General features: G+C 37.5%; 1 protein-coding gene across 1 annotated transcript; it reads right to left on the reverse strand.

The window, feature by feature from the left end:
• Window positions 1-19115: 19115 nt before the first annotated feature.
• On the reverse strand, window positions 19116-25193 carry LOC121407519 (forkhead box protein C2-B-like). The gene has a single exon (XM_041598645.1). The coding sequence runs from the start codon at window positions 24998-25000 to the stop codon at window positions 23441-23443; it is 1560 nt and encodes a 519-aa protein (XP_041454579.1). The 5' UTR covers window positions 25001-25193; the 3' UTR covers window positions 19116-23440.
• Between the last annotated feature and the right edge of the window lie 265 nt (window positions 25194-25458).

Genomic DNA, 25458 nt, shown 5'->3' on the forward strand with positions numbered 1-25458 from the left:
ATGTTAAATGTGCTGTTATTTATGAGCATCACCAATTATGAATACATGTATGTTTGTTTGTTTTAATCTATATTTAATTGAACTCAGTGTTCTATGTTGTTTGGCAGTACATTATTGCAGTTCCTGGAGTGAGGAAGGGAGGTGCCAGGGTTTTATGATGGGGGGGGGGGGCACGATGACATATTTTCTTAATTAAATTACACACGGAGTCAGAACAGATTTACACGACCAATAATTACCATTTTATTATATTTTCTTCTCTTTTGTCCGTCTCTTTCCCTTTTTCTGGGGCGGTCGACCCCGGCTTCCATATAGCACTGCCCCCCGATCTTGAGGCAAACTACCCAAACCTCCATATTTAACAGAAAATTTGTCATATTCTGTACGAGGACAAATTGACAACGTGGGAATGATTTTGTGCTTCAGAAGAAGCACTCCGGTGATTGGGACCATCCTTTTTCCCCTCACACTGTCACAAAGTAAAAAAAAAATGTTAGAAAAGTCAGATATTGTCTACTGCATCGGAAATACTTTAGGGTCTGTGGTTTTTTGACGGTTGGTAGAAAGACTTGGCAGGGACACGGTAGATGAGAAACCCAAACCCGTAATTCCTGTCATTGTCTTTAAGTTCACCGTATACCAATAATGCTTCCCGTATGTCAATGAAAGAATTTACAGGAGCCACATGAATTATTCATGTTTACAAAAGTCAAAGATGGTGTACGGGGAAAAAAAAGGGTCGTGAGGAAGCGAAGAGAGAGAGAGAGAGCGAAAAATGTGATAGATCATATCCCAAAATTATTTCGTATTTTACCCTTTTCCCTCTCATTTCTATTCTTCTACTTATTTTACTCGAAGGTGGTACCTTTTTCGGGGAGGGCGGAGAGAGGCCAGGGGGCCCAGGGGGCAACTTCCTCAAGCCCCCCCCCAATAATACGTTAGTGATATACTCATGCAAAACCGCCCAATGACGGTGACACTTGAAACTTTTTTTAAGTAAGGTATAGGACCTGCTTTTATTTCCGCCTTTTTAATCAGTTAATCGTTTTCTAAATAGCAATAAAGTGCATTTTGGGGTCTATGTTTCAAAATATCATATACTTTGACTTGTTAGAAGTGTAAACGAATGTACAATTTTACAGACTCGTCTAACTCTTTCAGTCTCTTCGGTGCTTGAGTTGAACCCATTATAGTTCTAAGTCGATATGAGCATTCATTTGTTATTGGATTGCTTTTTCTCAAGTTCTATCTTGCCAGGATGACCAACTATACCAAGTATCATCGACGGGACTGAGGCTTTATCTCATCGCCAGGTAATTTTGGTAATCTATGGGAACCCGCCTGAGATCATCATAAGAATGGACGTTGGCTGGTTTAATATTGAGGTCGCATCTTCATCTCTCCCTCTCTCTTTCTTTCACTCTCTCTATCTCCCCTTCCCCCTACTCTCTATAGGCCTATATATATATATATATACATCCCTCTTATATCTATCTTTCCTTTCCCCCCTCTTAATGACTTTCCTCCTGTTCGTCTCAGTCATAATTATTTTGTTTCTTAACTGAAAAAAACCTTACCACTCTAAAAAATGAAGTGCTAATTCAGCGTGTATAGTGACTGCACTTCGGAGTGCTGATTTGTCAAGTTCAAATTTGAACGAGAAAAATCAGCACTCCGAAGTGCAGTAACTATACACGCTCTTTAAGAGCTGAATTAGCACTTCATTTTTTAGAGTCTATATCAATGATGCATTTTAGCATTTCTCTCTAATTCCAATGTACCTTGTAATGTCACTACATTTTTTTAAATTTAGCATGGTGGAATCATGGATCCTACTATCCGTGGTAGAATGGTTAGTTTCACTTTTATTCTCATTGCCCTTTCTCTCATAGACATATACTCGCCCACAATAACCCTCCACACAAACACCCACATAAAATGAAAATGAAATTAAAGATATTTATACTTCTTCAACTCGGCCATATCTTCCCATGCACCGCCCCCTCTTCTCTCTCTCCATCTCTCTGCTTTCTTCTCTCTCCTTCTCTTTCCTTCTCTCTCTCTTTCCTCATTCTTTCTTACCATGTCAAAAAAATTGGAAGTACCCGAATAGCGACACTTCCTTCCGCGAGAGAAAGGCAGGACGATGGCACTGATCCTCGAGTGATTAGGGGAGAAGAGGGCATAGCGTTGAGAAACACGGGCAAAGGATAGTCAGGAGGGGAGGGGAGGGGGAGTCCCCCTCAGAAATTATGATTTTAAAAAAAAACTCAGATGCCGGGTGGGCACAGCAATGAAATGTGTGGGTGCATAAATTGTTTGCGTTCTTGTCCATTTCAAAGTAAAAACACAAGGAAACGGGAAAGTGATTGAAACCCGGTCTGTAGTGGTCATTAGGCATGTTAAGGTGGACATCATTGTTCCGTCGTTTGAGCAAGTAATAATAGTAGCGGAACTTTCAGGATTGGGTAATATTAATATGGATCAATGTATATAGGGAAAATTGAATTAACTGCTGCGATAAAAAAGAATTCAAGGAAAATGTATTTCATTGGCAAACCAGGCCTAACGTCATTAAAATTACATTGTTACCACTACAACTCGAATACCATTCGAACTTATTCAATACTTTGCTGGAATATCACCTTAGACTTTCTAAATTCTTCAATTCTACAGTCTTAAGTATACTGTATGGTATAATATAATACATTTGGATACATGACCCTTTTCAAAGAATAGAATAATTCTGACAACCGATATGTTCCTATCGACGTCTTCCTCCTCCTTCTCCTTCTCCTCCTCTGTAAAGTACAGCACCCCCTCTGACCCTCAGGAGCTCACCCGCCACCTCTGCGGCAGATCGCCCCGGAAAGTGGGACGCAGATAAAGGCCCTATTGGCTTGGTGAAGACGGAAAAGACCTAGATTGACCGATATATTTACTTTCTCTGTCTCTGGAATTCCTGCTTCGAAACGGATCTGAATTTTCATCTTCAATTTGCTTGGCGTTCAGATTGGCTTTCAAGACCGCCAAGTTTCTTCATCGCGTATAAGAAACTCGAGAGACGATTCCTATCTTCATATTTTACCCCCATCCACCCCCCCCCCCATCTCTTGCTCTTTGACTTTAACCCAGACATGAAAGATGATATGTAATTTCTAGTAGGAGGCTGCCAGGTTTTTGTATATGAAGATACCAAATGAATCGAGAAAAATATCTGAATTGAATCGTTTTGGGTCTCTTTTAATTGGTTAACCTTTTCTGCAACTTTGTTCTTGAAGTACTAGGTCTGTTCATATTTAAATTAAACATTTTGTTAGTTACTACAGTATTCAAGTAAGAACTTCGTGCAGATAATGACATAATGACGCAGGTAGATCAATTTTCATTTATTCGTTTTTTTCATGGTATCACATTTCGATTTTCCGTAGAACGGAAATCATATCGCGTGTTTATGCTTACAGTATGTCGATGTAAATAATGGCAGAAAGTATCCAATCCACCTGATATTACGTGCCTTTATTCAACACGCCCACAGCTTATCTTTTTTTATTTCATCCATTTCCTCTATATTCCTAGAATTATAATCCCATTTCTCGACCAGTGTCACTCAACCCCGACCCCTCGAAACAAATAGCTCGGTGGAAAGTTTACGACTTTTTTGTCAACACTCGAACTTGATGTACGAGGGTCGATAGAAATTGGGCGTAGTGAACGCCAAGTCTGCCTCAGAACTGATGTGTAAAAAGAAAGAGGAATGGGAGAGGGAGAGGTGAAATGATGCAGGCCACCCAACACCACAGACGCTTCCATCATCTTTCTTTCCGCCAAAAGTGAAAGATTGAGACAGAATTTGGAGGAATGAATGGGAGATGTGACTACAGAAGTGTCAGAACAAAATGCAGGAGAAGGGTGAACTCTGCGCTACGCCTGTCTTAACGTGATGGAAGAACATCCATTCATCTGCATCCCGTAACCATGGCAACCACAGGCCATTCTCCATGTGCAGATGGGCCACCATCTCCAGAATGTAGTGGAGGAGGGGGGGGGCTGTGCGTACTAATAATAGGTAATTCCTACATCTTCTGGCCTTTTCCTCAACTATCATTCTGATCACCTCGAATGCACTCAATGCTCTCAGGTAATCATTGCCAGGCATAATACCGGATGAGACATGACCACGAACTTGATTCAAGGAAATGACGGCATAATGTTCTCCATGTTTAACCCAAAGTTGTAAACAAATCACCGCTCCCGATTGATGGGAGAAAGCAGCCATGGTCTGGCTGCTCATCTTCGGGACATCTCAATAACACAACACCGACGTCATATGATTATGATTGATATGAAAATCATTCATGTTTTGGACTCTTCCTTCGCACCATCCCTAAATTTGAGACCAAAATCATGACATTTATAATACACATATCAATTCAAATTCAAATCAGCTATGGTAGGACTTAAGTTTGAACCAAAAACCTGCAAATGGCTATACAGAACTAGGCTACCAACCGCTGGACCCCCGCTGTCGTCCTTCAGCCATTGACCCTGGCAGCACATTAGCCCCATGGGAAGGATGCTAAGGCAGTATATTGACCTGACACGGCATGATGCATATGACATTTGCTATGTCTAAACGATCAGTCAAGTTTGGAGGCGTAGACATGTTATCCCAGGGGACCAAAGGGAAACACCCCACCCCTTCCCATCCCGTGCCACCATGCCCCGTGACCATTGCAGTTTGGTAATAGAGTAATGTTTGAAATCCCCTTTTCAATTCTGGAGCAATCACGTAAGAGCTGGAGCTACATAACCCTGATGTAAATTCCTATTTCAGCTCTCGTCAGAAATCACTAATTGTGTTCGTCAGATTTGTATACTCTTGTGTACACGACCATTGATGAATATGTCAGTGTATTTATCCTTTAATATTTCCATTACTGATACCATGCTGGCCATCATGATATAGGCCCAATGTCATGTATATTGGCAATGCAAATTGTCAAAAGTAGCGACATTTCCAATAAGCCAGAATGTGTGGGAAGACATCCCCAATCCCATTCTCTTTGAAGAACCTCACTACGACGACGTCGTGGTTAAGTGCCGTCGAAATGAACTTGAGAATGGAACAAATAATATTCGGGTGGAAGACAAATTTTTATTGCCTTAAACTTCAGGTCAAAACCCACTTTATACTGACTTTGTCCTGGTTGGCATATGGAAGCAGAGTTGTAAAGTTTTGGATGAAGGTACCGGTCCATTCCAAGGACCCCTATCAATCAAACATGAAGACTGCGAGAGAAACCAATGCATGAATAATTCTCGGGGAAAACAGGTAAATATGAATTATATTTTTTACTACCTGCTATAACAGCTAAGAGTGAAAATAGAGAACAAAAATAAATGTACACGTATTCGTGTTTAAAATTCTTTTATATCTGTATATTCACATCCAGTTGAGGAAGACAAATCTCATATTTAACAATGTTCTGCAATTCATAAATTTCCCTTTTATATATCATTCGAGACTCAAGTTTATTAGGAATACATATTCAGGCGTCTTTCAGATACAGAGCTCCAGTCTCCAAACAAGATTTCAAAATTTGATGAAAATCGATGATGAATTCAAAGTCAGATATGGTAAAAGGGGCTCTTAATTTGCTTGTCACAAAATATAATGTCAAAAACCTTTCTGAGTGTTTCATTCGACATTACACAGGAAATGGGTTCCTCGACTGAAATAAGGAATGAACAATAATAGCAATGTTTCATTCACTGGTTTACAATGAGTCGAGAGTCGCTAAGAATGCCCTTGCCTTTTCGTCATTGTAATAAACAAACTAGGATTCAATAGGCATGATGGGAGAGAAGTAAGCTTAAAACTTTCTGATGAAAAAAAAAACCTTCGTGCACGGGGTTTCTTTCTTCGTTCTCTCTTCCCGAGCTATGGAATGCCCTGTAGGTCAAAAAGAACAATAAAGCCAATTTATGCTATATCATCGATGTATTAAATTCACGCTGTGTGGCTAAATGGAAGTACGCTCAGATCGTCTCAAGAAACCAACACAGAACCGTGCGACTGGGGCTGTTCAAATCAGTTTGTTATATATGATGTACTGTCGTGTGTTTTCATGTAGTATATGAAGCACACTCGAATTCACCACCATCTAATCGTTTGACATTGAGTAAATAACCGAAATTCATTAAACTTTTACCCAACATTGTGATAAAGTTTTTTTTTACTTTAACCAATGTCAATCGACATGTATTATCTAATTTGAAGGTATATGTAAAGGAATACGGTCAACTTGTTTTCATATGACCCGGATATATAACAAAATTACTGATGATATTAGAAAAGTATAAATATTCTTCTTAAATCAAAAGTCAAGGCGTTGTAACAAAAACATAAAAGCATATCAAAGGAGAAAATAAATAGTCTGAATTTTATGCCAGTCTGTATATTGTTTATGAAAATGTCTTTGACGGGTGGAAAAAAAATCACTGGAAAAAATGTTTAACGACTTGTGATGATAGGATAAATCATGATTATGATATAAGTATGTTGTCCACCAGTAATAAACTAAATATAATTACGCGGGATATCATCAGCGGTCAATTAAACCCAGCATGCCTAGTCATACCATTGCCTACTCCAAAAGATGGATCATAATTTCGTACAGTGCGCTGCACCAACTGTTAACTGAGGATATTAGTTGAGTTTTCCTAAAGATTCTAAAGTTTTCCTATGTGGTCTCCTAACAATAAACTCACAAAGACAATCGGAAGATCAGCGTTTATCACATATACATTTTCAATTAATTGATGATTCTTAGAGAAGCCCTCGTCCAAAGTTGCCTTTGTCTGAAGTTTGTGGGAACAACCCCTTTAAATCGAGTGTTTTGGAAAATGGCATGCCTTTACACAAGTGAACAATTTAACCCAGCTTAAACCTTCTAAATCAACTATGCACTCTCCTGATTAACAATCTATTTCGACCGAATCCGTCTCTCTATCAATGGCCGTGAACCTGGCCTCTCGAAACACCGAGTCTTCTCTCAGCCGGGGGTCTCGGCCTGGATGTCCATCCGAAGCACCCCTTTTTCATAACTTCTCTTTTGGTTCTAATAAATTTCTTTTCAGGTACCAGCTCGTAGGACAGGAAACCGTGGAAATTCTTACTCGGTGTCTTGTCCGACAAGTTGAAGAATACCCGGTCACTCTCCTGGAAATGATTGGGTGTCAAAAAACGAGCGAGGAAAATGAAAAGAATCGCCACAAGAATTCGAATGGAAGTATTAATGCAAGACGCTTTGCTGTACAGGATGTCACATCACACCAGTACACCACTGATTTAACTCGTTACCTGCTTCCGTCATAAACTTTTTTTTCTAGACCTATAGGGCCTACATGTTAGAATCAAGTTGTCATTTAGAATAGCAGATTTCGAAACCATTTTAATGCATTTTAATTTCGTTTACCATACTCTTCTTTCTATCTTTAATTACACTTTAAATTCACTCTCATTTAAAAAAGTAACAATTTAATTTTAACATTTCTGTTCATATTTTCTTATTAGACATTGTCCAAATCTGTTGAACCATATCCGATTTCGCCAATTATGTCATAACTGTCCTTTTCGACATATATAATTCTAGCGTTGGGCCAATGTGATTATTTGTGAAGCATAAGAGTGTGATAATCACGTTCCTAAAATGTTTACTTCATTGGACATGGATGCCGCATGTTTGAATCCTTTACCATATTGAACTAATATAGTTTTTATACATTTTATTTTGACGAATGAAACGATGATATTTCACAATTTTTTGCCTGTAGAAAGTGAAGTTTGTGAAATATCTATTCACAAACATTTTCTTGAACATAGTGAACAAAGCATAGTATCTCTTCATAAAACCCTGATAAAACCACTCACAGTGGAATCGCACGTGTTCTATACTTCTACCAGGTTAAAGATATACATTATCCGTATCATCAATGACTTTTTTTACGTCGATGTTTTCAGAGAATACAGTCCGGGGTAACCGCACAACATTATGTAAACACAGGAGAACCAGACTCGCTGAGTTTCTTCCAAGTTCAAAGGTCAACGTTGCCGAGCAATACGCGAGGACTCAAGCTGAAGAAGGTGCACGAGCACAGAATAATATCCAGCTCCAAGTATTGTGATGTATCTGATAACACCGTCGATGTAGACACTATCTGAAGTATTGTAATCAAATTTTCTTGGCACTACCATTAAATGATAGGACCTCAAGAATAGTGGTGGAAAGTGTCAGGCTGTTCTATGATTGAGTGTCGTTGCGTGATTGCAGTTGTGTCTTGACCTTGACAAATAGACTTGGGGAGTGTTTCATAAAACATCCTGTCAGTGATATTTGCTGTCGAATGTGCTCTCCGCCAATCAGATGCAAGGATTTCGGTAGCTTATAGCTTAAAATCACTATTTGCTTCATGAAATGCCTCCCTGGTCTATGCAGATGGGGATGTAACAAGTATAAATGGAAAGCTTTCTTAAAATTGTGATGGGGAAGTATAATCATGAATATGCGATCAAGCATTGTTTAGTTATGTGACAGAAAATGTTCTTGTATTTAACAACTGTCGACTTTTCAGGAAAATTAACAGACATAATACTCTAAAATGATCATCCATTTGTTCACTTATACAATCTTGACAGACCAATAAAAAATGCTCAGTTGGCCCATCAATATCCGTTTCCACCAAAAGTTTGAGTTACATAAACTTATTACCCATGTCTATGTTTAACGAAAGGCTAAAGGGTGGATGCAAAGTTGGGCAAAGATTGTGCCTCTATCAAGAACTAAATCGGTAAGAAAAAGTCACCAAAACATATAAACAGGCCTACATGTACAGTAAATAACTAAAGACGATAACTAACCAACCTTAACCAGTTGTCAGTTTTTTTTCAAGCGATCTGCTTATGATGACAATCCTTCTCCTTCAAATTGTGAATATCATAGAGTTAATCATTTTTGTCTGGAATTATTTTTTTAGTACCCTTTATTTATGATTCATGCCAAAAATGCTAACGTATTATGTTATGAAAAATGTATTATAGAAATGTTATGGATGCAGAAGAAAACAATAAATCAATTAAATCAAGTAATAACCTCATAAAATTACATGATTAAGCATTCATTGTAATAATAGATCCATACAATATTTTTATTTTATCTGGAGGTTAATCAAGAACAATATATTCAAGAGTGTAAAGGTACCAGCATGATACAAGAAGATAGCTGAACTAAGCTACCATGTCTACGAAAAGAAATAGTAGATGGGGCTCAAACCTCTTTCTTGCCTCCCCCTCCCCGATCTGTAAATTTTCAAAACTCCCCTTTCCCTTGTCATTGCAAATTATCATATAATTCCACCTAAACTGTCCGACAGACTAACATTACATTTTGATCCCTCTGTAATATTGATCCATGGACATTTTTACATGTTTTATGTGCCTTTTCCCTGATACCATGGTAGGTCCATGCTGATACAGACATACACCCTTAAAAATATTGGGTAAACGAGCTCCATGAGGGTCCAACCAACATTGGGCATTTTATTTTATCCATTGTGATGACAATTTTGCCCATTCTAAAGTAACGGCTGCTATTTTTTTTAACCGTACTGCAAAATATGCTTCCCGCATTGGGTAACAGACTGCCCCAATTGGATGGACACATAATTACCTTCGTAGTGGTAAAACTTTTACCCAATATATTTTACAGTGTACACGGGTTTACTTTCCCCCAAAAAAGAACTTGAGAGCAGATTGAAAACGTTGATGTATTAACACACGTTCAGTCATATAATATGCTATTTTGTTCTTCTATTATGTTATGAAATACTTTAATATTTGGATTGTTTCCTGAAGAATTCTTCTTTTAATCGTTTCCTTCTCTGTGATGTCAAAGAAAACCAAACATCAGTGTTGATTACTCATCGACGTTCCTTGTTTGGTGGTTTAGTAGCTCGGATTCTCCCATGCAGTGCATCAAGGGTAAATTGCCAATTCATCCACCTCTAACTCGTCTACTCACCACATGGTCTACCTTCATTTAGTCTAATGCCATTCCGTCCAACAACATTTCGTCTGACAACCATTTGGTCCAATAACCATCACTTCGTATAATCACCATGTCGTCTATTACCATTTCGTCTAATAGCAGTTGGTCTCATACCATTTTCTTTTGATTTATTTTGAACAATTAACACTTCAGTTTAATAGGCCAAATGGTATATCGACTAAAATGGCTATTGGACTAACTGGTTATTAGACGAAATGGCATTAGACTAATTGAAAGTAGACTATATAGTGAGTAGACGAACTGATAATAGACTAAATGGTAGCAGACGAGTTGGAAATTGGACGAATTGGTATCAGACGAATTTAAAATAAACCTGCATCCAGTACTGAATGATATTTTGACCAGGGTATTTGGTATTGGTGACGACGCTAAATTGATGACGAAATGACATTTGTTCTTGAGATAAATTGAATATCATATACTATCATCAAAGATGAGAGAAATTTTTGGCATTTCAAATTCAAAGATGGCAAAAAATTAAAAATGAATAATAAATAGCAATAATAATAATTTTATTTACTCAGGGTATCCACTTCAGCTCTTATGAACTGTTCTCACAGCGGGCCCTGCATAACATTATGATGTTATTACCGTTAACCATTCTACAAAGTCGAGCGCCTTACCATTGCTTACCATGCTCGTCATGCTTACAGAAGGCCGAAAGTCAATTTTTGTATGACTTGTTGAGAATCGAACCCACGACTTCCCATTCATGAGACGGACGCTCTACCACTGAGCCATAATTCAGCCACTGTTGATTTTTCATAGCTGCTCTTAAACGTCAATGTTATCCGGTTTTTGCACAAACTAAATTGCGACTCTAGTATGGATAGTGTTTGGGGCGAATATGAACAACACCTTTTAGACCTCTAGAATGATGCATATTGTAGAATTTGAATATAAAAAATGACGAGATTTAAATTGTACTGAGCATTTATTCGTGAGCATAAGTGTTAAATCGAAATGACTTGACAATTATAATAATATTGACAATAAAGTCACTGTCTTATTTCCAATTTATGGATATCATAATTAAATGTATTCCATTTCAACCAAGATAAAATGCAATTAAATGTGTTGAAATTAGATGAATAAACCATCCGTGTACGTTGAAGCACAGAAGATTCATACTCAAACTCAAAAGAATTCTGGGGACGTCTACCCTGAAGATAAAAACAGTAATAATGATGGTCATTTGTACTTACCAATGATTGAGTCGAAGCAAGCTTTAGAGAATCCATGTTAGAAGAGAGATAGTTGCTTGAGTTGTTGCTCTCATTGTGTTGGATTACTTGACGAATATCTCGAAGAACCCAGTGGTCATGATCATGTGGTAGATGCGGAGACATTATATACATTGTCGGTATTTGAAGTTCTTCGACAACCATTATGACGGTTGCCACTATAGGACGGTGATGATGTTGGTGGGAATGGAAAGTGATACTATTCGTTGCTGATCAGCGACAGAGGTTGTTGGCGTCGTCGTCGTCTTAGTTGTAGTAGTAGCAGTAGTATAGTAGAAGTAGTAGTGGTAGAAGTATTTAGTAGAAGTATAGTAGTAGTAGTAGCAGTAGAAGTAGTAGTAATAGTACTAGGAGTAGTAGTAATAGTACTAGGAGTAGTAGTTCTAGTAGTAGTAGGAGTAGTAGTAGTAGTGGTGGTGGTGGTAGTAGTTGAAATATAAGTAGTAGTAGTAGTGGTGGTGGTGGTGGTAGTAGTAGTAGTAGTAGTAGTAGTAGTAGTAGTAGTAGTAGTAGTAGTAGTAGTAGTAGTAGTAGTAGTAGTAGTAGTAGTAGTAGTAGTAGTAGTAGTAGTAGTAGTAGTAGTAGTAGTAGTAATAGAAGTAGTGGTAGTAGTAGTAATAGTAGTAGTAGTAGTAGTAGTAGTAGTAGTAGCAGTAGTAGTAGTAGTAGCAGCAGCAGTGAAATAGTGTTAGTGCTTCTATACTGTTGCAGCATGTCCTGCCAGAAGTCGTTGACATGCAGGTAGATTTACTAGAAGGGGATAGTTATGTTATGGACTCAGGTCCATGGTTATTATGGTATGAGCGAATCTAGCCATATGGTTAAAATATGATCTTACTATAAAATGATGAAAATGCGGAGGAAGAAGAGGAAACAAAGGAGGCGTTGGCGGAGGTGATACTCCGGATAATTTATAAAGTTTGATTGCTTCTTAATGGTTTAAAAAAAGTTATAACGTATCATATTCTGTTCATTTGATTATGAGTTCTGAAGACGTGTAGGAGTTGATGGAGACATGGGGAAATAAGGGAAAATAAAAAGAATATTCTGAAATGTGAGTTTGGAGATATGGTGTCACGTACGTATAAAACGGCTATTAAATCATTTTAGAACTGCAAATATTGTGAAAAGGGTTGATTTACATTATTGTATGCTTGTAAATTAATGAACACTTTCTAAATCACCAATTGATATTTCCAGGACTTTGATATGCAACGTTTTTTTTTTACTTAGTTGTTTCTTAAATTCTATTCCAAAAGGGGCTGCAAGAATCGATACAGCTTTGAGAAAACACCTGAATTTATAGCACACACAGATGCAACAGATGTCATCATTTTCTGCCGAAAAACAAATCAAATATTCCACAGACACAGGACGGCTGCAACCCCAAACATCTCTCCCCCTTTCAAGCACACCGAACACCTTGCCGAAAAAGGGATTATCGCGAGCTCTATTCAAATCGATATCCACTCAAAATCTTACTGCATTTCCATCCTGGTCTCCACACTCCGACCTAGCACTTCTTGTCGTCTGCGTTTTTTTTTTCTTTTTATATCGTCAGTGGTTTTTGGCGGGAAAACCGATCTGATCGATCGATAATGTTTGCACGATTTCATCGAATTTTGCTTCCACACTCTCCTTGTCGGTTAGTGAAGAGCACCCAGAGTGAGCTGCCGATGTTTGAAACATTTGCATTTAACTCCTATTTTGGATTTCTATCGCTTCTTCCGAGATTTCTTCTCCATCTCTCGTGCATTTCATCTTGTTTCGGCTCTTCGGAGAGTGGTGGATTGAATAACATAGTAGAGTGACCGAGGCAGGACGTCTTATAATTATTATAGGCCAAAAAATACCTACGAAAAGTGTTGATTCAGAAATTCCGGATAAAATAAGGAGAAGGGGTTAAAAATAATGTTTCCTTGTGTCTATAAGTCTCCCATTATTCACACATATTTGATTGATTGGTACACTCTAAATTCCAAGGATTTAAAATAAATCCAGATCGACTGTGACCAGCCGAATATCAGATTAAAATTCAAACCATTAGGATTAAACATGAAGCTAAAAGATTTGAATTTACATCATTTGAGATTCAAAAGTTAATCCTAAAGATTAAAAATAAATCTAAAATTCGGCTGGTCACCATTCACAGCAGATGAATTAGCAAAGTATACCTCAATTTGCGTTTAGATGTGTTTTTGCTGATCCCCTTTTTTAGACGTCTATACCGTTAGTTAGGGTTCAGCCAACCAGCATCTTTTAAAACGTCGATTACACCCGAGGTAATAACGTCATTTTACCGTGTCTTCGAGGGTCCATTTTCCCTCATAAATTCATACATGGCTATCAAATTCACCCCACACACGTGTTCCGTTTTCAGAACACACCGCAGTAAATGATATCTTTACACCCGATCTTAAGCCAACATTGATTAAAATTCAAGTCAATTTTCATCGTATTCGCATTGCACGAGCCTAATTTCGAGACGTTGCCGCTTTGAGAGCTGCGATCCCTTTTCCCCTTATCCTCCCAAACCCCCTCCAGTTCCTATCTGGCAAGCACAGTGTATTATGCACTACACCAGCCCGACTGGTCTAGAGGGTAGAAGGCTGGTGAAGAAGGGGAAAAGGAGATCATCAGTAATGAATTTCGATATTTCCCCCCTCTCTTTCAGGTCTGGGAACATGACAGATTACCGTGTTCGAGAGAGGAACGTAATTGATTTGGTGTGATATGATATCGTCAGCGAGTATCCCGACCAGCGGATACCCGAGGTGCGGAGCTCCCGATGCCGCCGGGCTCGAGAACGCTAGAAGATCCGTGGTTTCAGGCGGATAGATACACACAATATTATGGTCATATACGGTCCCATTTTGAGTTTCATCTGATAAGGCATGCACGATAAACTGCTAATTGGAATCCGTGTGTTGAAGAGACCCTTGTGATACCCAGTCTAATTTCAAAGCATGTCAAGAAAGTCAGTAAGTGGGTCTGATCCACTTTCACAAAATTTGCATTAATTATTGATGTAGAGGAAGAAGGCATTCATCATTTTCTTCGAGATGCATTAGTGCATTAACCTTTTTCATTTATTATAAACTGCAGATTGCATTGTCAATGAAAACATAAAAGCTATTCGCACGCTTATGTTTATTTAAAAACATACCTATCTAGTTTCAGTCATATTACCTAAAACATTAATTCAGTGACCCGTTTTAGTGTCAACGATGTCTTCTAGGCCTACATTAGATCCGTATAGACATGTAGGAATTGTTTTTGAGACAAATTTCCTTGAAGCATACAGCGACGTTGACCCAATTGATACTTTCTTGGTAGCGAGGAAATGCATTTTTCTGACATTTCCGAATTTCCTTTCTAGTGAAACTTTAACCTCATAAAGAGGTCATGTTATTTCACCTCCTATACTTGCTTTGAATTTCAGCATTACACCATGTGCTAGTATCCCGACGAATTGCAATATTATTTCAAATGGACAACAGCCAATCAGTGCAATCGTTAGTTATCACTCATTCACGTGTATGCTGTTATTGACCAATCAATGTCATCGTTATGTGTCATGTATGTGCACATGAAGGTTCCAAATACAGAAAGTGAAGGCCACTTTCACTTGCTCCGACGAGAAGCCGACTTAAGAAAGACAAACGATGTAAAAATCATAATACTGACAATTTCAAAGTCAGATGTGAAATACAAAATTCTAACATATTAAAAAAAAAAATCCCCCCAAATATGCATGAATATAGTATTTCACTTTACATGAAAAATATCAAACATGTCAAAGGAGAATATGTAAAACACGGTTTTACTCCTTACTTTAAAATGTGAAAATGGCTGCATTAAAATCTGTAATGATGATTCTATTGGAGATCTGTTTTTACTATCAAATATTTAAAACTGGAAAATATGTGTTACTTTAATGTAATGGACTACAATGTACTAGTGAACACGTGACTTCTATTTGTAAAACTAAACAGACATAAAAATATTATACCTTTTTTTTTTACTTTTTCATTGTTTGGCTCGTTTGATTTTTATATTTGTATTGAACCCTGCTGAGTCAACTTGTAAGCACGTAATGGTTTAATTGGCCTTTAACCACTTGAATAATTCCAATCAATCAATCAATCAATAATGCTAATCTTATTTGTTTTATCTAAATCTTTATTTTTGAATCGAATGGAAAGTTTATAAAAGTATGGATTATACAGAATACATATTCTTATGATAGTGGATGATAATATTAAAATGCAACCTCCCCTTAAGAAACATCCTTACATTTTGACTGATATAAGGATATAGTGAATCGCTGATGTACCGACTATTAATTGCATACCAACGCTAATGTCATTTACGTGTGTTAATTTAATTTAATTCATTTTGGAGAGCACTTTGAATATGGGGGAATCTGAAGAAGAACGAAACATTTTCGTTTCTACATCTAAACATGTCAAATAAAAGTCACATATTTACACCTGAATTTCGTAACATGAATAAATAAGATAGCTCAATTCCTTCTCAACTGCCTTGATGCTGTTACTTCTAATAAATTATAATTTTGTTTACTATCATCAATACATCGTAATTGTACGAAAATGCTATAATAAGCTGCCTTTAAAATACGCCAATTTTCTCAGTGTGTTGTTTATGTTGGCAATTATTTGATCTCCTTCTTATACTTGGGCAAAATAACAAAGAAGAGGAAGATAAATATTTTATTAGCATTGTTCTCACGAGTTTACCACGAAGGAGAAGTATAATCGATTTTTTTTTACATACACACTTTACCTTTATGAGCTCGATTAGAAAAATATAGCTTCCTCGCATGTTTAATGACAATCGACAAATAAATGTCAATTCGCGTTGATTTGAAATGTAAATGAAAATATTGACATCGGGGTTTTTCAGACTGCTGTGCACCCTAAGAAAATGAATGTGTTAAATCATTAATGAATGTGTTAAATCATTAATGAGAATCTGTAAAAGGCAAATGAGTCCCTAAACCAGTTAAATGTGCAGATAACAACTTTTTTTTTAAATTTTCGAATCTAAGTTTTTTTCTTAGATGAGCAAGCATCAATTTGATATCAGCTATTTTGATAAGTGTATAATAATAGCTGGGTTTTACAATATGGTATAGATTTCGGGTAGCCTCTCGAAATGGGGATAAGCACAAAATGATATTATCTTTCAAATAATAAGTGTTAGTTTCAAGATGATAATTATGGAATTAATATCTTCTCTTTTAGTATCTGTTTATTTGAGGTTATTTGAGGTTTATTTCAATCACGCCCCATATGCGTAACATTACATTGCGAAGTGCATTCCGTGTTTCATTTTGTTGTCTTTATTTATCGCCATCTCAGAAAAACTCTTTGAGTCTTCAAAATACAGGATAACCCTTTTTTAACAGTTATTTATTTGTCGATAAAACTAAGTTAGCGATTACCACTTTCATAATCGTTGTCGTCAGTCGTCGATTTATTCGTTGTATACGTCGTTGTTATCATGTAATCAACATCGCCATCACCACCGTCATTAGGATTCCGCATAGACCAGTTAGTAATTATGGCAGTAATAAATAACAAGGAAGAACGTTGTCTAGTTGGCAATGTGACATGTCGATAGCTGTACTATTGGAATGTGATATCTGAAGAAAAAAAATACACCAACAGAAAATTTATGGTGCATGCAATTATGCATGAACACATACAAAGACCTGCATAATCATATTTCATTATCAATTCATTTTTTTCATTATTTTGTAAATAGTCGACAGTCATGATAAGTGAAAATTTATCGATCAGCAGGTTGATAGTGATTGATGATAAGTTTCCAAATTTTATTGTTTCTGTTTATTATTAGTGCAGTTGGTGTAGACTTTTATCAAAAGAAAGGTCCACCCCGACAAAGAAATGTTTTATTAGTTTACTTAACATTGGTATTCATCGGAATGGGATAAAATAGAAAAGTACCAAGTTTTAGATTTTCGCTTGATTTCACAATAAAGTTAATATCATGGTCATAATTATGCAGAACACAGCCGTATGTAAATGAGAGATCCGATGACGTTTATATTTCTTTTTTTTACTTTATTATGCAATAACTGTAAATGTATTTTTCAAAAGCATTATTGATTGGCTCTTCCCTGAATTGTGGAATCGTCATTATTTTTACATAAAAAAAAAAAACCTTACAAGAAATTAAACATACATGTTTTTTTTAATACAAAAGAAATGGTGATTAGGTATACTCATTGTCAACTCTCTCATTTGCATTTCACCCGTGTTATGCATGCACTATTACCATGATTTATGTGTGAAATGCATCGAAACTGTAATATGTCGGACTTTTATTTGACTTCTCATTTTTATTTCAAATTTGTTTGACTTTCAATCCATTCATAATCATCACCATTATTATCATTATCGCTGTCACCAACATCATCACTATCATTAATATTCACCATGATCAATACCATCGCCAACATCATCATCATCTCTACGTCACCGTCATCATCATCATCACCATTATTACAAGATAATTTATGTACAATCACATCCTCCGTCACTGTCATGTTCACCATTAGCATCATCTCACCATCCTCGTCATCACCATCACTGGTCACCAGCAAGACGACGACTACGATAACCACCCAAACCTCGCCTATTCGACATCATCATCATCATTGTCGTCATCATCATTTTCATCATTTTCATCATTATCATCATCATCATCATCATCTTATGTCATCCTCTCTATAGGCACTCATTGCCTTCATGCACATTATCATATATTTCAATCTCGAGTAAAGCATGATCAAGCTCCTCCTAACTAAATCATTAGACGTAGATATATAGCATGAATCTCATTAAAACAAAATCTATCAATTTTTCAAACTCCATCATCATCACAACCACACCAGAGTCCCGTAACACAAATGTTTACGATTAATCGTACGATTGATGTTTACTACTGATTGTACATTGTAGTCCATACAATCAATCATAGAACAATGTTCTACGATCAATGCTAAGTTTTGTGTCACGTGGCCCAGTCAACAGTCGATGATCCATGGCCACATCCAACGTTGTAAACAAAATGGTAAACAACTATAGCCCCCACCCACCTCCTCCCCCGTCATTTTCAATTTCCACATTCAAATTTCCCCTTTCAAAAATTTCGAATACACTGTATCAATATTCATAAACTGGAGAGTCATAATTCACATTGTGCTTACGAAATCCCGTCAGCCTATCATCACCCTCTAAATCGTTGTTTAAAAGAAACAATCTTCCTTTGGGGGAATGGCAGTCCATTTTTGGTGGTCGAATGGACTGTTTCTCGTGGTTGTGAAGAGGATCAATAAACACCAGTATGCTACGGGCAAGATCCATAATTTTATTCAATGATATCCTAAATTGGAGATGTGCATTATGGACATGGAGTAAACGTATCTTTTCACCTAAAGAATTCGGTTTTGAAAGCGACAATGCAATTTTCGGAATATGTTCGGATATTGTGGCAAGGCTTGCATTTGATTGATTCGACATGAAATACAATCCTGATTTAATATTCCTTTTAAAAATTGATATGACATGTTTACCAAAATGAAATGATGACATTAATTCAAGAAAAAACCTCTTTTTCTAAATTCATTACTCAGGCAAAAGTGTATTGCATTCTCCGTATAATAAATAAGTCAAGAAGAACAAGTATTTCCTTTTCAATGAGCAAGAATGATGCCTCTGTTTATTTTCAATATTCATAAAAACAATAGTTAATATTTTCACTGAACATTTATAAACTTTGCTTGGACTATAATCAGTTATTGTCCCTGACATGAGAGAAAATAAGAAACACGATAAAAAGTGATGTGACATACAAACAGGAAAATTGAAATATTCGATTTCCAGAACTGACAATTCTCAAAGATTTTCTTACACGTGGCTGGCTGCAAAAATGAAATAGTAAATATCGTTTCATTCGCTAAGTCATTTACTTCTACATTCATGACTTACGACTACAGAATGTACACATTGGGCCCTCTAACAAATCCATTTCACTCTGGCAAAATTTGTTGCCGTTTGAAATATTAGTAAATAAAAAATGACTTAAGGACTACTTACATTTCACTTAAACATGATTACCAACACAAACATATAGAGGGGCTTATTAAACGATGAACTGAACAGTTAACGAAAAATCATTTACACGAGATCTATCAAAATAAAATAATAACCATAATCAAACACGGTGTGTAAACTGTGTATAATAATGGAATCACAGGAGTTGTGAGAATTTGTTTGGCTATTTTGTTAAATTATGCAGTAATATTCAGACAGACTGACAAAGTAAATTATGAATGATGTCAAAATCATATCTTAAAACAGGAAACTTAAAACAATTAATGACTCAGCCACGTAGCAATTCGAACATCTAAACTCTCTCGATTAAGTTAAAGTGTTGTTCTTGGGGGAAAAAATGCGTGACGTATATAATATGGATATGATTTATGGCAAGAATAATTTACGTGAAAAATATACACACAACACTGGTGTCTTCTATCATATATATATCTCCGTCTGAATCACACAAGGCTCGCTGTCAGACCGGGTCGAGATTTCAATTAAATCGTAATCTCAAAATTCACTCATGGAAAATTAATCCGATTGAAGCCATTTTTCTCTGTCTCTCCCCATACATTTTTTTTCTTTCTTTTCAGTCTCCGATAAGAGATTCGACGGAGCGACTCGAATGCAACGAAGAACGTAGAGATTACCGACGCGTGAGCTACCCCGTGTGTACGGCTCAAGTGACGGGCAACATTTACATAGCGACACAACCTCACACTCTTCCCAAACTGCCATATTGATTTATTTCATGTACGGCATATTAAGTCGATGCATGTGAATCGTGGGATGAAAACTATATAAGGACATAATAAGATGGCCTGAAATATGGCACTCCACATATTACACCATAGTCTAAATTCAGGTCTCACGGGTTCAACTCTTAATAGGAATATTATTCCATGGAGACTTACCCCCAATTTGGATCTGCAAATTTGACTTGTTACTCTAAACCAGTCAATGATAGTGTTTATTTAAATTATCTTTTTTCTTTCTTTTAGCGCTTCGGGAGTTGATAACATTCTCACACATTCTAAGGACGTTTCTTCAACCTCTTTTCAACATTCATAACCGGTAAAGGGAATTAGAAACTTGAGAAATGTCTTTTGTTATCAAGAACGACCCTTTTTCACGACGTAATTGGGGCAAAAGTCCTTCCTCCTTATTATCTAAAGTTTATCTACACACTTACTAATATCCGTAACTACTTCATCTCACAATTTATATCCCACTCTTGTACTTTAACAGTAAAATCAAAGTACAGGACAATTTTACACCCAAAATGCATCACACTGGGCAAACCCTTATCAGTGAGAGTGAAATACTGCAAGAAATCTTCAGCCGACCTCACACCGACAACAATAGTGCACCCGAGAGCCGGTACTGTATTGACATTTCTATTTATACATGGAGTTTAATCTATGCATTCAAGAACTAATTCAATTTGAACTGAAAGGTGAGATGAAATAGAAAGGATTTAGACCGGTTAGTAACCTCTTCTTGCTCTTTTCCGTGGAAAAAAGTATTTCAAATCAGTTTCATCATATTGGGGTCATCGCTCCCTGCTTTCTTATAATATATCATTAAAAAGTTGTGAGCAAATTCGACGTATCATTGCCAAAAAATGGCGTTTATCTCTTTTGAAAGTCATGAGAATTCAAGTGGGAAAATAAAGATGACTCAAGCAGCTAGATTAAAATTGAGAAAGGGGGAACCCTACATCATAAATAAATTCTCTTCTGGAAAAAAAAAATGAAGTAAAATGTGACTTATGGCGACTCACTCAGCTCAGACTCTACACGAGAATTTAGCTATATCTCTAACATAAAATAATAGCTAGTTCTAACAGGCATCTAATGATCACAATCAATAAACTCTTCTGATTGGTCAGATCTATAATGATATGCACATAAAACTTTCGTAAGAAGTAAGAGAGAGAAGAAATAACCCTGTTTATCCGTGTCCTAATTTACATATGGTCTCTTGTGATAGGTTTCGATTGAGAAGTGGAAGACAAGACTGAACATTCGTGATCCTTTTCCCTCATTCCCCGTCGACGAATAAAATCTAAAACCTATTATTATTACAGAACAACAATTATTTTCTTACAACAAATTCGAACAGGTACATGTATAACACTACAAATATACACCCTTGACAGTTGAACAACTCTTAAAAATTTCAGCAGCCCTTTATATAGTCAATTTGCATAAGGTAAACCCTGCATTAACATTCAAACGACAAAAAAGGTACAACTTTCAACATTTTCCTGCGAATCTTGCATATCCCAGCGACCAATTCCATTTCGTGGAAAATCGTAATAATCTGTAACGGGTTTTTTTTTCCTGCAACAGCCTGGTAAGAGATTGCCCCCAAAACAAAAACATTCATCTATAGAATTAATCAGTTTATATCAATCTCCAGACCATAATACAAGGAATATCATAAATAATTATCTTAAATAATTTTGAATGAATTCTACAGACGTATAACAGAGTCGGTGAATGATTCCAAACGAGATTGTATAGAGTCCTTCCGGTATTATTTCAACTTGAGCCCAAGCAAGACTACGTCGTATAGGATAATTTCATGTGGTAGATCTTTGTATGTAATCAGGCAGAAAAATATCAAGGGTTCAGCTTCAAAGATTGTTCCGGGGAAATACAATAAAGAGCAGAAAAATGAACGATGCCTATCACTTTGTGAACGATATTTCCCCCACAAATGACGTCAAGATCAAAGGAGCCGACAATTCATTGTCATTGTTGAGATTATATTATTATTATTATTATTGGTGGTCTACTAATTCTCTCCAAGCATACATTTGCAAGTAAAGCTGAGATTAGCTTTTTTGTTGGAATTATACACTATGATTTTAGCTTTTGTATGGTGGTGCCTTGTTTGTACAACGAAGTAACAGGGATGGTTTGTGATATTCTAGTTTGTTTACAAATGACATGTTGCTCAGCAACGTGATTTGTGAAGAAGGAAGAAAAATCAAATAAAATTGACAATTTTCAGGTATTTGATGATGCAGATAATTGTACAAACAATAAATATAAGACACACTCATCCGATTTCGAAATCATATTATTTCCGAGAAAAGTTATTGGAAATAAAGATGCATTTGGAGGAATATGGTTGTTTAAAACTTCTAAGAAATTTCAAAAAGACCCTAGATATCACAACAAATTGACAAATGAAATACAGCAACAGGCTTAATTGTGTGTCGAGATCATTAATTAATGTTCCTAAATAAACATACATCAAGACTAGCATTGCTACTGTATAACAAAACTTAAGGAACCAAAATCAATTGAGAGAAGAAAAAAAGACGAGGTAAGATAAAATACATAAAACAAACACATAACTATAATGCACATTACCACCCCATGTTAGCTTTGGTATATCAATATTTTAACTTTCCAGAAAAAGAAATCAATCTCTGATATTGTTTAAAGATTTCCCTCATGATAACTTTGAAAGACTTTCACTGCTAGGGGCAATATTAAAGTTTAAACAAAAACAACAAACAAACATATGATTTTATCCATGCGGAGTTTGCGGACTTTACAAAGGTTATGTAAACATTATATTGTGGCAGATGTTACTTACTGTTATACTTAAAACATTACTTATTAGCTTTATAAATACAAATATATAAAATGAATAATGATCATAGACTTGACCCACCAGTATTGTTGTCTGCCTGTCTGTGCGTCTGTCTTCTTGATGTTCCTTTCCCAGAAAGTTTTTAAAAGATTCATATCATCACAATCATCGTGAACTTTTGACTATACTAAACAAACAACCGGACAATGTTCAAAATGATTTTGGTATCAAGCGTTTTTTTATTGTTTCTTTTTTTCCCTTTCGTCAATCGAAAGTTTAAAAGTCAAATTGGTTTGGCATAGTCTCAGTACTTTGAACAATCATAGCTGTAATGCGCCGATGACGGGTACATTGAAGCCGAGGTTGAGCCTGAGGATGATGACCGGTAGCCACTCATCGTCGACATCGAGAGCTGACAGCTTTCATTGGCGTTCGCCGATGATGATAGTTGACCGTTTTGATGTGCAGCATGAGAAAGAGAAATAGATCTTTGAGGGTTGTACATACCACCGTAATGATCTTGACTCGACGTCGAAGAGTGCACATCGGGACTCGTTCCGTGGTACCACGAGTTCGAGCGGTGAACGTTTACGGTGCTCGACGGCGTGGCAAGGATCGGGGTAGACCCGGGAGGGCTGAGGCGTTGATTGAGTCCATGCTCCTGTTGAATTTCTTCAGGTGTTGGTGCGATGGCCATATGCTTACCCATCGCCATAGCTTCGGGGTCATATGAAGATGGACACTGGTATTGATTATGATTGAGCGAGCTGACCACCGGCCGTTTCGAGCAAGTGATTCGATTGAGCTGAGACTGGTTGAGCTGTGGAGAGCTGTACCCGAGCGGCTGCGGAGATAGAAGCTGACCCGTGCGGGGAGGTAAGGCGTGGGTGCTGGCTTGGATTTCGCTGCCCGTCCCACAGTTCCCGTGTGTGACGACGCCTTCGCGTTGTCGCATGGCCATGAGGTTTTCTACGGTGTAATTCGCCGAGTGGTGAGAGGATTCGAGCAGCGGGTTGTCAACAGCCATTGGATGATGGGGCTGGGTCGGGGAGGGTTCGTTTAAAACGTCCGAAGGGGAGTCCATGGGTTCTACTTTGGGTGTAATCAAAGCGGCACTCGTTTGAACCACATCACGATTCATGCCACCATCACCTATCTCACCAGTACACACAACCCCATTAGTCTTACCCAATTTCTCCTCACTCTGTCCTGTTGGATGATTGACCCCTTCTTCTTGTCCCTTCCTCAGTTCACACTCACGATCCTCCTTGTCTCCTTTCATCAAATCCTTCTTCTTGAAGCGTTTTCTCCTCCTCAGATAACTCCCATTGTCGAACATGTTATAGCTATCAGGATCCAGGCTCCAGTAGCTCCCCTTTCCTGGCTTCTTATCGTCCCGAGGTATTTTGACAAAGCAGTCATTCAAAGACAAATTATGGCGTATCGAGTTCTGCCAACCCTGTTTGTTTTCCCTGTAGAACGGAAACCTGTCCATGATAAACTGGTATATTCCGTTCAGGGTTATCTTCTTGTCCGAAGCATTCATGATAGCCATGGCTATGAGAGCGATGTAAGAATAAGGAGGTTTTACCATGTCCTTGGGGTTGGCCTGTTGAGGAGCGTAAGGTCCATACGGTGATCGAGCCATACCAGGGTATTGGTCGTGACCGTACATCGACATCGACATCCCCGAGTAGGTCGGATGGCGGTAGTAGCCCTGGTCTGGTGGAAAAACAGAGTGCATGACGCCGGGTATTGAAGGAGCCGCCGAATGATAAGGTTGCATCGCCATTCCTTGGTTCGACACCGGGGCGCTGCCGGGGTGGACTTCGCCTGGCGAGGTGCGTGAAGCGTACATTGGCATGGATGTTTATCTCACAGAGTCTTGATTCGGGATTTCGACGTGTTTCACGACAGAGATTCGTAACCCAGAATATCCAACCATCAAAGCTATTCAACCTATACTACTCTTTCACCATTTTGCTCGCTCCGCCCCCATTCGGCACGTTGAGCCAATCAGCGCTGTCGTTCACTACCGCACATGATGACCTGGCCACACACAGCGTACGCGATGTTACCGTTCATATATTGACGGCTACTTTTCCCTTACAATCCCTGACGTCTAAATGAGCTAATTGCTCCACTTATACCATATTCATCTTCAAGATTAATTATGAAACTTCACAGATATTTCATGTTCCAGCTCACTTGCACCTAGCACGAAATATCCATCAAATCCTATGCGTGTATCGATCCGTGTTGTACCCCTCGAAACCAGGGATTGTGTTCAACAGTTCTTTGCTTGAAGAAAAAAAAATCACG

This window comes from Lytechinus variegatus, chromosome 2 (genome assembly GCF_018143015.1).
Source record: "Lytechinus variegatus isolate NC3 chromosome 2, Lvar_3.0, whole genome shotgun sequence".
NCBI lineage: Eukaryota > Metazoa > Echinodermata > Echinoidea > Temnopleuroida > Toxopneustidae > Lytechinus > Lytechinus variegatus.

Coding starts and splice junctions, on each gene's coding strand:
- LOC121407519 (XM_041598645.1), bottom strand. CDS start 25,000: ATGCCAATGTACGCTTCACGCACCTCGCCAGGCGAAGTCCACCCCGGC.